Genomic DNA, 14,382 nt, shown 5'->3' on the forward strand with positions numbered 1-14,382 from the left:
GATAGAGTCTTAAAAAAACCCAGTCTCTATCCTCAAGAACCCCACCACCCAGGCCATGCCCTCTTCATTGTGCTACCTTCGGGAAAAGGGTACAGGAGCCTAAAAATGAGCACTCAGTAGCACAAGGACAGCTTCTCCTCTGTCATCAAATTCCTAAATGACCTTATCTTGTCTTTTCTTTATCTTGCACTCTTTTTATTTATTTTGTAATGTTTATATAAATATTTTCACCGTGGTGCTGCCACAAAACCACAAATTTTGTGCCATGTTCATGGGAATAAATTCTGATTCTGACCATTAGGTGATTACAAATATTTTGTTCTAATGCCACAAGCCTCAAGTGAGGACATCTTTTTTCTCCCCAATTGAAGGATTTGCCAGATTTTACAAATGTCCTAAATAGATTCTTAAGAATCTTGTTAATTCAACCTGATAATATTGAATCTAGTAGCATTTCATCAGTTTTGATAAAAATATTTTTATTTAGATATTCTAGTAGCACAAACTATTAAAAAGACATAACCCATTTCAGCAATTTCAGAAACAGTAATAAACATTTTATACAATATTAATACAATTTAATACAGTAGACTACAGTAGCAAAACAGAACCCCCACTTCCACAGTACAAGAATCTTAGTTCTGTGTCATTTATATATTTGCTAAGTATTCAGCAGTAAAGAATATTAAATACAGAAGTAATCAACCAAATCTGCTTCCACCACCCTTTCAGACTATGCATTCTAGATCAAAACAACACGCTGTATAAAGCTTGTAGGTCATTTCTAGTTCTTTCACTACCTATCTTAAATCTGCGTTTCCTGATCCCTTCTCTTAATCTCTCCGTTGAATTGAAATTTCACATGATAGGCATACTCTGGTAATTCTTTTTTGTGACTTTTTCCAAAGTTTTAAGTATAGTGTCCAGATATGAACACAGCACAAAGTTCTATTTTATATTTTGATCTTCATTTTTTTAAAATTCTGACTGAACAAAAGTGCATGTATTAACCAAGACAGACTTCAGAATGGATTGCAGGTTGTCCAATATCAGTATGATCTAAATGGATAAATTTTAAAAATATATTTGTTTTAGAGTCAAATCATTTGCATTTACTGGAGAATTTAGCCACTCACTGCAAGAACCAAATCTCTATCTCTTTTGTATCTTTACTTCAATAGGGACATCTGAATGTCCTTTATTCTAAGAGATGTTAATCTCTATTTATATTTTATAATATGGAGGATTTACATTTATGTTAATCATTTAACTGTTATTGTCAGCAAGAGGACACCAACTCTCATTTAAATCTAAAGCCCCTTTTACACAGCTTGAAAGCCGGGTTTGGTTCGCCTTTTGAGTGCTGCGTGCGTGAAAGAATCACAAAGTGGATTGGTGGGGCGGGAGGTCTAGACTTACCTGCCTTCGATCCACCTAGGGAGTTAGTCTCAGTGGTGGGGCGTATTTGACTCACAGATCCGACTTTTTTCTTGTTCTGTGTGAGTATGCAAGATGGCTTCCTAAGACGCGTTATGTCTACGGGAATACCACGGCTTTGCAGTATAAAAGGGGATTAAATTTTCAAGCTATGTTAACTTCTGTGCAAAGTATCGTTAACTGGTCACTTGTTTCTTACTTTGTGTTGTCAACTTGAACAGATGTATCACTACATAGATGCACTCATGACCTTGTAATTGATAACCTACCACATGTTATATTTATTAACTTTCTGTGGAGAGTCCTATAAGCAGTTTACCCGTTTGGGCAATGGGAAGGGGGTGCAGCGATGGAGAAGCAAGTATTTGGAATAGTTACCACTGGAGTTGACAATGTTATTCTGATTGTCAAAGTGAGCAAGAAAAAGCTAGGCTTTTGCTTTAATCCCTGTGCATTCACTTTCATCTTGTCATAGTAGCTTTTCTGTTAAAAATAAGAGTGTTTATGAGCAATTAAATGTAATTTAAAAAACTAAAATGGAGAGATAAAATACCTGGCCGACTCCTCTTCTTCACATAACCTTGGTTCTCAAGGCAGCAGACAGTAATGGTAAAGTATGGATCCATTAGTACCTCAATCTGAAGTGATAAACAATATCAAACTTCCCCACTAATATCCCGAAAACACATTGGTAATTGTATCCTTGATACTAGTGCACGGATTGCAATTTAAAAATAGTACCATCTATCAAAGACAATAGAGAAACCAAAGGATTTACATGGCAATCACAGAAAATGTTTTGGTAAAACTGTCTTTCCTTGTCACTTGTTTTTAATTATTGTTTATCATAGAATGATACACTTTCTGCAATTGTTATTCAGTAGATAGTGCACAAATGTAAAGGTCACATCACATCTGTAACAATCTTGGAAGTAGTTCTTTCATGGGTTTCAGTGTGGGACAAAGGAGAACATGCAACACCAACATCAGCTAACCAGAATGCAGTTTGTGTTGCTCCCATTTACTTTGTAATGTTCTTTGGCATGGGGAGAGGAGGAAATAAAAGAACTGTAGCTGGCTGCAACCCTTCCAAGAGCTCGTCAACTGATTTTCAACTAAAATACTCTAACCCACAAACTATTTTAAATGGACCCATCTTCCCTTTTAACACAATAAATTAAACATTAACTGATATTATTCTAGAGTTAAAACTATTACAGCACAATGACATTTTTTTCATAAAGTGGTGATGACTGCCCTGTTCTTTGTGTAAATTAATGCATTTAGTCCAACCTACAATCAGCCCTACCTCAACCCTCCAACCAACAAACTCTTCTATCAGCTTTGCCCTTCTGTATTTTCAGTGCATTGAAGTCTTTACCTAATCTAATCTGGGAAAACCATGCTTCTGCACTAATCAATAGCTCATAGGTGAGCTTCAAAAGGCATTGAATATTCCAAGTTGTTCCCACTGTGCTTTACAAACAATATCTCATATATGTTTCTTGAATTTGGCTGAAACATAAGTTATCATAAATAGAACTAATGTAACATGAACAGAAATGTTTGTACACAGGTCAAGTTCCAAGTAATATTTGCTAGGAAAGTGTTTGGATACAGCAGGATGGCCACTTATAGATCCAGGAAGAAGCAATCACTGGTACTTGTCCTTTTCTTTCCAATTCGTTACCCATTGCTTCTTCTGGGTCTTCTTTGTAAAGCCTTCTGTGATAAAATAACGTTCTTCTTTGCGGATTTTCACAGCATGATACTTTGGCATACTCCTGTAGTATCTTGTTCTCTTGAAGAAGCCACACTGTTCAGGAAAGAAAAGTCACATGGAAAGTTATTTGGCACTTAAGAGTGAAATGTTCTTTTAAAGTAATGACTGACTAATTCCAATATCATTTTGCTATGTTTGCTACCTATGGATAACCAACATCATTTTTAGAAGATTAAAAATAATGAAATCAGGTTCATTGACCTTCATTTGGTAAAAACAGAACAATCTAGTCCAGATATGATTCTCAGATTTTGTGGTGATTTAGCTGACCTCAACAGGAAAGATAGAGAAGCTAGAGGATGAAGGAGAATGGTTATTAAATAAGAGTTAGGTAAGGTATAGTTGAGGAGAGAAGTTTTCAGGAGGTTTTGAAGATGTAAATAGAGATAATTGATGGTTTCAAGGTATTAATAAGAGAATTCCATTCTCAGGGGCTTGATCAATGAAGACTTAATCAGGAATGTTGAGTGAAAGAGTATACATGGTGAACTGAATACAGAGCAAAGTAGGATCTTGAGCTGTGGCTTAATGAGAGGAAAAATTACTCATAATTCTGAAGTCTTTGTGTCAGAAAATAAGCAAAGAAAATTGAGAACACTGGTTTTAATTTGAAACCATTTTAAAAGTGCTAACTAATAAATAGAACCGTCGATTCCAGCAACATTTAGGAAAATGTTAAAAAGAAAATGAGAGGCGAGTAAACATAACATACTATGATACAAATCTTTTCAAGAAAGCTCACTGTAATCAAAAGAGGAAATTAGGCAATATGAAGATTACAAAGAGATCATCTGTCAGCAGGATTAAAAAAGTACAATTAGTAAATTTAGAAAAAGAATTAGAAAACCCAGGCATCTGTTAGAAAAAGGAACTTAGAGAATTAGTCTGTTTCTTGTAAAGGATAAAGCATGAAAACAACAGTTGTAAATTAAACACAATAAAGTAGTCTCTTTTCGTTGGATTTCTTTTGGGCAACAATTAAAAAAATTACATTTAGCACATAACATTAGTTAGCATTTTGATCGCTATCAAATTTAATGGCATTTCAAAATATACTGCAAATATAGTGGAGAAAGGAAATAATCTAAGCAATTCCAGTTTTAAAAATGAGCATCATTAATGCAATTCATTTTTTCTAAATTGATTATATACTATAATATTTCCAAGATAAATAACAACATTCTTGTTATTAATTAACTTGTTTAGGCTTTAAAATATATTTTTAAAATGCCATGAGCTTCAGAAGACAAATGTTTATTGCCCAGCCATTTCTCAACTGGATAGTTCAATACAATTGCAAGAATGATCCTAAACTTGATGTAAAATTCAACCATTGCTCCGACACACTATCTGATCATCATGGATGGACAGTTATTCCAGAGATTCTTGGAAAGTTCAGGATGCTCCACAAAGTTCACTGTTTAACCTGCTGAATTTTTCCAGCATTGTGTTCTTACATTTAATCTTTCCTCTGTCAAACAGCTGATTTAATTAGCATAGATTTGTTTTTGGCAATATCATTACTGAACCTTGAGGAAAACACCAGGAAAATGGGACAAAGCTGGATAGCATTGTCTTCTGTGAAAACATTTGGTTCTGGTGACATAGTTGTGGGTCAGAATTTAAGAACCAGCTCTCTTCCTTCCCAAGTCATTTGCTTTGACTCAGTCGGCAATAATATTTTACAGAGCTCATTTGATGTGGAAATAGTTCCCAAGAATCCTTGCATACTACCTAACAACATTTGACAGTCAGCCTCATAAATCTGGAAACTGGGATAAACCTAGTGTTGGTTTTTGACCAGTTTGGACTTGCTGGGTGAATGGCCTCTTCTGCACCATAAGTTTTTATGATTCTAAGGAATTGTCAGAACAGGCAACCAAAGACAAGGCCAGTAAACTAGGTTTTAAGGTTAGCTTCAGAGTGGTAAGAGACTGACACCATTTAGGAAGGGAATTCCAGACGGAAGATGTAGCGATTAAAAGTTGAGGAATGACTTCTTTAAAATTGTGCAAAGACAGTTCATTTCTTAATTGACTGTTATTTTAGAAGTGTGGAGGAAAAGATACAAAAACAAATATTCCAGTGATTAGATTTCCAAAATAACAAAAATATTTTAAAATTAGCTAATTTCTGCAACAAGTTGAGATGTTGAAAGAAACCAGAGCAACTCTTGGATTAAATTGCTTTTTATATAAAGAATAACCAAGGGGCAACCCTGTGGAGGATTACAAAATAATAGATCCCAAACACCTCCCTACCCAACCTTATTCAGTCACTCTCTATTACCAAAATGTGCAGGTGGTGAGGTTGACCAGCACTAGTCATTATCAGTAAGGCGCTCAGTTTCTGAAGGCTGAATCTTGATTTCAGCCTTTTGCTCTTTGGCTTCGTACATAGCTCGTGTATTCGCTCTCTTGAAGAAACCACACTATAAAGAAGGAAGTTATTCAATTAAAATGTCAACAAAACAAGAAGTATTTAACAAAACAAAGCACAAATACACAAATGCAACACAAAAGTCTTCAGATGCTATGAATGTAGTGAAAACACTAAAATGTTGGAGGATCTGAGCAGATCTCACAGCCTCCATACGAGGTAAAGGTTTCTGGTTGAAGGGCTTCGGGCCGAAACATTAGTTATACAGTACGTTTCCACGTATCTGAAATGGAACAAAACCGGGAAAAAAACCCAAAAACAGCATTGTAGTATCAGCCATTGCCAGTTCCTGACACCACTCGAACTGCTGTCGTTGATCCCTGTCACCTCCCCATCACCGCTGGTCCCCACTCCTCTCCGAGAGCCGGAAGTACCCACTCCTGCCCGGGAGCCTGAGGTCCCCACTCGTGTCCGGGAGGCCGCTCTCCTTAATGTCGCTGAGACAAAGAATTCTTCCGACAGCTTGCAGCTGGGAGACAGTGGCAGGCAGTTTGTAAACCAAGGATAGCGGAGGGTAAAGAATAAATGGAAAGAGAGAGGGGAGGGAGTTACCTGAAACGAGGACCCTTGTACCTAATTTCTCCCCATGTGCTGCATAATCCTCCAGTCCCTCACTGATGGCTCGAGATTCCAGCCTGCTTTTCTGAGCCAATATCTACCCATTCGGCGTCTGTCTTCCTGGCTGGTTCTGAGCTTTCTTACCACCAAACTGGCACCAACAGAGCATCAGAGCCCCACATGGGCAAGTCGGGTGATACATTTTTTTCAATTTGTGACGTAATGTCGGCACCGCAATAAAGTTCAGTTAATGGATCTTTTCGGTATTCAGAACTTTGGATATGCAGAAACGTACTGTATATTTTTATCTCATATGGACGCTGTGAGATCTGCCGAGTTCCTCCACTATTTAATCGTGTAAACACAAAAGTATTCTCTCTAAACATAATTATGATTGAAGAAGGCCAATCTTATTATATATAATCCATGACAGCAGAAATCAAATTCTGCCATCATGGAAGATGTGGATCCTTTGGCAGAATGTATTTCAAAAAAATTTTTTTGAAATGATTCCCAGGTTATTAGGCCTGCAAATGTATCTTGAAGTCAGCTCCAAATTTGGTCCGTGAAGGTGAAATGGAATATTCCAACATCAAATTAAACGTGATGTGGCTTTGTCCAACATCAATTTGGAGAATAAATTCCAAACTTGCTAAGTAAAAATAGTTCTCATTTTATCTTCTCTAATGCTTCAGCAATGAATATAAATGGACATTTCTTGGTTTCCAATAAAGGAACATAGGAACATAGGAAATAGGAACAGGAGTAGGCCAAAAATGGCCCATCGAGCCTGCTCCGCCATTCAATACGATCATGGCTGATCTAATTTATGACCTAACTCCACCTATCTGCCTTCTCCCCATATCCCCTAATTCCTTAGTATACTTAGGATACTTAGTAAAGACCTTGTTATTTTTTTTCTGACTACATCTCCCCTCAGCCTCCTCAGTTCCAAAGGAATAAACCATATCCTATCCAATCTTTCTTCATAGCTAAAAGTTACCAGTCCTTTCTAATCCCCTTATAAATCAACTCTGCTCCCTTTCTCGTTGAATCTCATCCTCACTCTCATTGGCAACTAATACTGAAATTTATACTCACCTCTGGTCCAACTGGTCTCCTAGCAACACTCTTGTGTTCTATTTATTGGCAAATAAAGAAGGATATTGCAAATGCCTTTTATCAAACCGCTCTACACTCATTTATTTTGTATTCCCTGGTCTTCTTGTACCCTCCCAAATATATTGTGTCATACTTCAGAAGGTTGAATTCCTTTAACTTTTTTCCACTCTACTAACCAGACCACCTTTATCTTCCTTGCACCCTCAAGCCTTCTCCCTCGCTGTTGACTAGAGAGTGAATTTTTTGTGCAAAATTGATCAGTGAATTCAAATCGTTTCCTATTTACTACAATGCAGCTGCTTGTCCTGCAGAAGGATCATGGAGTGCAAATCTATTGCTCCCTGCAAATGGCAGCAAAAGGTGATCAGCTGAAAAAGAAGCATTCATTGGTCTGGGACTGGAATATAAAAATCAAGAAGTCATGTTGCAGCTGTCTGAAACTTTGGTGAGACCGGGCTTGGAATATTGTGTGCTGATCTGGTCACCCCATTATAGGAAGGATGCAATTGCTTGGGAGAAGAGGTTCATCAGGATGTTTCCTGAATCGAAATGTATATTCAAATAATTTATTCAAAGAAAGCTTTCTTTGTTTATTCTTTGAGGAAGGGCTCAGGCCCGAAATGTCAGCAAGACATCTTTTATCTTCTATGATGCAGCAAAGACTGGCCGAGTTCCTTCAGCATTTCGAAGTGTTTTTACTACAATCACAGTGTATGCAGACTTTTGTGTTTCACTCATGTCATATCAAATCCACACACTAATAGGTTATAAATAATTTCATTGAGCACTTTACAAATGCTCGATGATTTGCTGATCTATTTCACAATCAAGCCTCCGATCACAGCCTCATCTCATGAATGTCCCTTGATATATCTTCCATCAATTTCATTGTTTATTTTATACCATAAAAATATTCTTCAGTGCTTAAAGGAGCATTGCATGACATGAACTGTGGTGACAGAAGAGTGATACATTAATGTATATCAACTATAGAAATTGTTCACTGGATTGATAATGTGTGAATATTTCCCTCCAAGTATTATCTCTCTGTAAGAAGAAACTGAGAAGGATCCAGATTGTGGCATTGTCAGTTATCCTCTCTGTGTCGTAAGTTTTTTTCCAGCTCTTGTTCCTCATGGCTGCTGCGGCTAATTAATGCCCCAAATTTACAGAATACTTGCAGGCTGAATGACATACCTTCCACAGTAAGAGTATTATGACACTCAACAGTACAATCCCTGCAAGCACAGCCACTATGATTACCCATTCTGAGATCACATAAGGTGGTTCTTCATCAACTTGGGACTCAACATTGAGGATTACCTGGATTAAACAGAACATAAATTTCAGAAGCGGAGCACGAATCACAAAACATAAGAGACAACGGAAAATTTTCTCCCCAATTGTGTTTAAAATTCTCAGATTTGCTTATGAACCCTCCCAATGCCTGCACAATTCTAACTTGCTCCAGCCCACAACCCTTTAAAACCATAGCAATCTTCCAGTTCCGGTGCTCATTTTTACACCAAGGCAACCGAGTCTTTATGGTTCAAGTGTTCAAATTGATTCCCTCATTTCCACTCTTTAAGACCAAACAATCATTATAGATCTTTATGTTAAATTTTGTTCGCTACTACTTATGTAAAGTGCTGAAAGAAATTCTACTCCTTTAAACATCAAGTTGTTCGATTTGATTATTTCAGATGGCTCATATTAATTAGTCGCTTTAAAGTTCAACATCCCTTTTAAAAATATGGACTGTGATTCATGACCATGGTCAAAAAGGACTCACATTTGCATTTGATATTTTCAGTTTGATAGTGGAGACATTGGTCCTTAGGTGCAAGGAAGCATCCAGATGCACAGAAATCCGGCTATAGTCCCTGAATTCCTAGAGAAAACAAATGAAGTGCTTTTAAAAAGTTATGACCTAGAACTTTGTCAGCAGCTTGACAAACATTTTCAGCAAAAGGAGCCAAGAAAATGTTTTGCATGGGAGACTAGTGCTAGAAAAATGTAGTAGCACAGAGAGTTTAATACCTCAAGTATCATTTAGTTGGCCTTAATAAGACCCAAAGTCATAAGATGTGATCTTTTGCAAGATTTGAGACAAGTTCAGTGCCAGGATAGATGCAGGAGCAGAAATAAGACTATTCAGCCAATCAGGTCTGTCCTGTCATTCAATCATGAGCTGATCCATTTTCCCACTCAGCCCCACTGCCTGGCCTTCTTCCTATAACTTTTGATGCCCTGCCTAATCAAGAACCTACCAATCTCTGCATTATACCCATTAACTTAATCTCCAAAATCACCTGTGGCAACAAATTTTACAGATTTACCAACCTCTGGCTAAAGAAATTTCTCCACGTCTCTGTTTTAAGTAGATACCCTTCAAGTTGTGCCTCTTATCCTAGCCTCTCCCACCATGGGAAACAACATTCTACATCGACTCTATCCATTGCCTTTTAATATTCAAAATGTTTCAGAGTTCCTCTCTCATTCCTCAGTTATTACAAGTCAAGAGCCATTAACCATTCCTCATAATGATAACCCTTTCATTCCTAGAATCATCCTTATGAACCTCCTCTGAACCCTCTCTGTCAGCACGTCTTTTTTCAATGAAGAGCCCAAAACTGCTCACAATACTCCAAGTGATGTCTCACCAGTGCCTTGTAAACTTCAACATCACATCTCTGGTCTTGTGTTCTATTCCTCTTGAAATTAATGGCAGTATTGCATTTGTCTTCTTCACTACTGACTCATCATGCAAGTTTATCTTCAGGCTATCCTGCACTAGTACTCCCAAGTCCCTTTGCATCTGGGAATTTTCAAATTTCTTCCTTTTTTTAAAAAAAACCTGCCTGTTTATTTCTTCGACCAAAGTGCACGGACGTACACTTTCTGTCACTGTATTTGCCACTTCTCTGCCCATTCTCCCAAGTCCCCTTGGCCGCCTCCACCCTTCCTCAACACCTGCTCCTCCACCTACCTTCGTACCATCTACATACTTGGCCACAAGGCCATTCATTCCACAATCTAAATCATTGATGTACAATATGAAAAGAAGCGGCCCCAAAGGCCGATCCCTGTGGAATGCCACTAGCAACTGACAGCCAACCAGAATATGATCCCTGTATTCTGATTCTCTGTTTCTTGCCAATCAGCCAATGCTATACTTGAGCTAGCATGTTTCCTGTTATATCATATGCTCTTGTTAAGTAGACTCATGTTCTAAAAGTCCAAATGTTCAATATCCATTGCATCCCCTTTAAGTATCCTGCTTGTCACTTTTTTAAAGAATTCTATTAGGTTTGTTAAGCAAGGGTTTCCCTTAAGGCCTATTTTATCATGTGCCTCCAAATACTCTATAACCTCAGCCTTGATAATCCACTCCAACTTCTTCCCAACCACTGATATCTGGCTGACTGGTCTATAATTTTCTTTGTGTTGCCTCCCTCCCTTCTTGAGTTATGGGATGATATTTGCAATTTTCCAATACTCTGGGACCTTGCGAGAATCTATTGATTCTTGAAAAATCATTACCAGTACCTCTACAATCCCAACAGCTACTCTGTCAGAACTTGGGTACAATCCATCAGGTGACATATCTAATTTTAGACCATTCAACCTTTTGAGCATCTTCTCCCTTGAAATAGTAATTGCACTCACTTCCCTGATGTTTCCCTCCTCGTTACCTTCTGCAAAACTCCCCAATCCTCTATGTGCCCACTAATTCTTGCTCTCTTATATGCCCTCTCTTTTGCTTTTATGCTGGCTTTGATTCCCTTGTTAGCCAGAGTTGTGACATTATTTGAATATTTCCCCTTTTTGGTGTGTATCCATTCCTGCACCTTTCTTATTTCTCCTCAAAATTCCATCCATTGTTGTTCTGCTGTCTTCCCAATTGTAATCCCTTTGGCCAGTTCCTCCCTCAAGCTGCTGTAATTTGCTTTACTCCACCAAAGTAGCAACACATCTTTGAGATTGAACAAGGAGAAACTAATCATATTGTGATCACATACCGGTATTTTGTTTTTCACTAACATTGAACTGTTAAAGCCATAATTCTTATTCAAAATTTTGGGCAGTTCTCATCTAGCCATAAATGCCTACCTGCACCTTGTGCACTGCATCAGGTCTTTAGATTGTCTAGCACCTGAAAAGGAAGGTTACCTGGACTAGTTTCCAAAGCATCAGGTCACCGTGAGAAGAGTAGCAATATGCACGTTATTTGGGTAATTAGGAGTTACACGCAAGAGTTAGAGAGTTTGGGGTGGCATGATTAAAGTAACGGTAAGCACAACGCTGTTACAGCGCCAGCGAGCGGGACTTGGATTCATATCCTGCACTGACTGTAAGGAGTTTATACGTTCTCCCCACGTCTGAGTGGGTTTCCTCCAGTTTCCTCCTACTGTGCAAAAATCATTGGGGGTGTAGATAAATTGGATGTAACTGGGCAGCACAGGCTTGTGGGCCAAAAGGACCTGTTACTGTGCTGTATGCCTACGTTTATTAAAGAAAATTAAATTTAATATACTCAATCCATTATTTTGTAATTTTGCAATTACAATCTTAGGTAAAACTGTCTTTATTAATCAATTAAGACTCATTCTTACTCCTGATATTCAAATAATCTTTCATGTTTGCTTTAAATACATATTATTCACAGAATAGATAGTAAATCAGTGTACTGTTTCACGGATGGAGAAATAAGAATGCATGCTCAGTTTCATTTGGATTATTCAAGCACAGAGGTGCCAATGGGAGTAGCTGGATGCAAATCGAGTAAGTGGGAGGATGACAGAGGGTAAAAGGCAAAGGATTAGTGAGGCATTTAATCAGAGCTTGTACTTGTTAATAATTGACCTGCAGATCAACACTGGAAGTGGCTCTCAAGAGGGCATAGTCCTGCACGTTTGCAGGATTTGATCTGTACCTCAAGAAAGGTGCTATTCCACAGTCGTGCCTTGAGTGTAACTGTGGCCTCTTTAGTCATATTACGTAGAAGACAATTGAATCGCTTGCACCGGGCTGTGTGTTTGTCTTTGCATTCCTGTTAAAAACAAAATGTGAAATAGCATGTTACAGACATATAAATACAATCTGTTTGGAATTTTATATCTATACAATATAGATGAAATCATAAAACGAAACCAATTAGTAAACACTGTTTCATATGCCTCACTAAAGTGTTTTATAAAATTAAGATTCTGATGTTCACAAATTTTTACCTGGAACAGCATCTCAAGAAACATAATGCCACCTGGACAAAGCAGCTCATTTAATTACCATTCCAACTACCACTCTGAACATTCACTCCCTCATTATGAGAACACAATGTCCACAATGCGTAGCATGTGAAAATTGCACCACATCTCTAATTAATGCTGCTCCATCCGCACTTCCCAGTGATTTCTATCACTGAGAAGGACAAGTGCAGAGGTGCCAGTGGAAAAGCTCCACTCTTAGCTTTCCCTCTAACTTTGAACTTCCCAACTTTGAAATAAATCTCAGCCCTTTCATGGTTGTTGATTTTAAACCATTGAGCTCCCCAACCAAAAGCAATGTAGGAATATCTTTAACGGAAGGACTCCAGCTCTCTACCGTCACCTTCTCAAGGGCAATCAGAGATAATATTAACATAAAAGTATTTTTGTGGAAAATAAATATATAAAAAAGGCATCCAATTCCAATTATTATTGATCAGAATAACTCATATACAGACATTTTATTTTATCTACCATAATTGGACCTCTTGCTTGCACAGCACTTCGATGCTGACATTTCATATGTGGCAAATAATTTATGACAAGGGTGATCTTCTGGACTATTTGGAAGTCTTGCAATTTCCCATGTTCCTTTTCACAGATTATTCAGTCTTGCTTTGCATTTCCATTCAGGTAAACAGATAATTTTCAGTGTGTTTCAAGGACATTTTTCACTTCATGGACCAGAGGTTCTGTCTCCCACTGTTCATATTTTAAGAAATTGTCTCGAGCGGATGTCCATATTTCAAGTTCCAGAAAAATGTCACAATTATATAGGATTTCATACTCACCAATTTTTTTTTTCAAGAAAAATCAGAAGTATAAATTTTGTTTTGATGATTAGTTCAAAGTTTCCTGATTGTATACTTACTAATTGTAAATTGCCTTTTCCTTTTTTCACTGTAGCCAAATTTCTGAGATCTTTAGAAGCTGCTGGTCCCACATCCCGTCTTGTTCTTTCTGGGCGTTTTGTTTGATTATTCATCTGAAGTAAAAGTTTCAGAGTGAATATTAATCTCACAACATAAAGGCCAATTTTGTTGAAACAAGGGCAAGACAGTTGGCGTAGCGGTTAGCACAACGCCTTTACAGTGACATCGACCAGGACTGGGGTTAGAATCCACTCGCTATCCATAAGGAGTATGAACGTTCTCCCTGTGTCTGCGTGGGTCTTCCCCGGGGGCTCCGGATTCCTCCAACTGTTTGAAACGTAGCGGGGGTTGTAAATTAATTGGGTGTAAATTGGGCAGCATGGACTCAAAGGCCAAAATGGCTGATTATTGTGCTGCATGTCTAAATTAAATTAAAAATATCTTGATTTTTAGCAAAAGATAATGTGCCAGATTATAGATAAAGATTGATTATTGACCAATATCAGGTCCCAGCTGTTTGCTCATCCATTGTTCGATGGCTCAACAGATTCACAAAGCTTGCCATGTTCTGCATACAATGCCAATGCAGTTTTGAGTGAAGACGGCCAAATTTATTGTCAACTGATTGTACAAGTACAACGTGACAAAGCAGCGTTCTTGGTCCTTGGTGCAAAACATGCAAACACACAACCAGACATAACACACATATAGACAACTAATGCAAGACAAGTATTTAAATAAATAAATATTGTTCTGTGCATAAGAGAGTCTCAATGATGGTTACTGTGACCACTTCCTTTGGTCATTCAGCATTCTCATTGCCTCTGGGAAGAAGCTATTCCTCAGCTAATACTCCTGTTTCTCTGTATCCTGTAGGTCGGCAATATACTATCTCTTTGTCTCC

The 14,382-nt window shown here is 37.8% G+C and overlaps 1 protein-coding gene across 2 annotated transcripts in view; it reads right to left on the bottom strand.

Moving 5' to 3' along the window:
* Window positions 1-3,164: 3,164 nt before the first annotated feature.
* Window positions 3,165-14,382, bottom strand: part of itga3b (integrin, alpha 3b) — a 125,331-nt gene continuing 114,113 nt past the window's right edge. The window contains exons 21-26 of one of the 2 annotated variants that reach the window (XM_069904667.1): window positions 13,478-13,591; window positions 12,276-12,392; window positions 9,132-9,230; window positions 8,603-8,662; window positions 5,510-5,651; window positions 3,165-3,253 (exon numbers count right to left, since the gene is read on the bottom strand). In XM_069904667.1, the coding sequence (XP_069760768.1) occupies window positions 5,541-5,651; window positions 8,603-8,662; window positions 9,132-9,230; window positions 12,276-12,392; window positions 13,478-13,591 (501 nt within the window). In that variant the 3' untranslated portion in view covers window positions 3,165-3,253; window positions 5,510-5,540. Of the gene's footprint in view, window positions 3,254-5,509; window positions 5,652-8,536; window positions 8,663-9,131; window positions 9,231-12,275; window positions 12,393-13,477; window positions 13,592-14,382 lie in introns of both variants that reach the window. The other variant, XM_069904666.1, reaches the window with a different exon arrangement.

The sequence above is a fragment of the Narcine bancroftii genome, chromosome 12 (genome assembly GCF_036971445.1).
Source record: "Narcine bancroftii isolate sNarBan1 chromosome 12, sNarBan1.hap1, whole genome shotgun sequence".
Lineage (NCBI taxonomy): Eukaryota > Metazoa > Chordata > Chondrichthyes > Torpediniformes > Narcinidae > Narcine > Narcine bancroftii.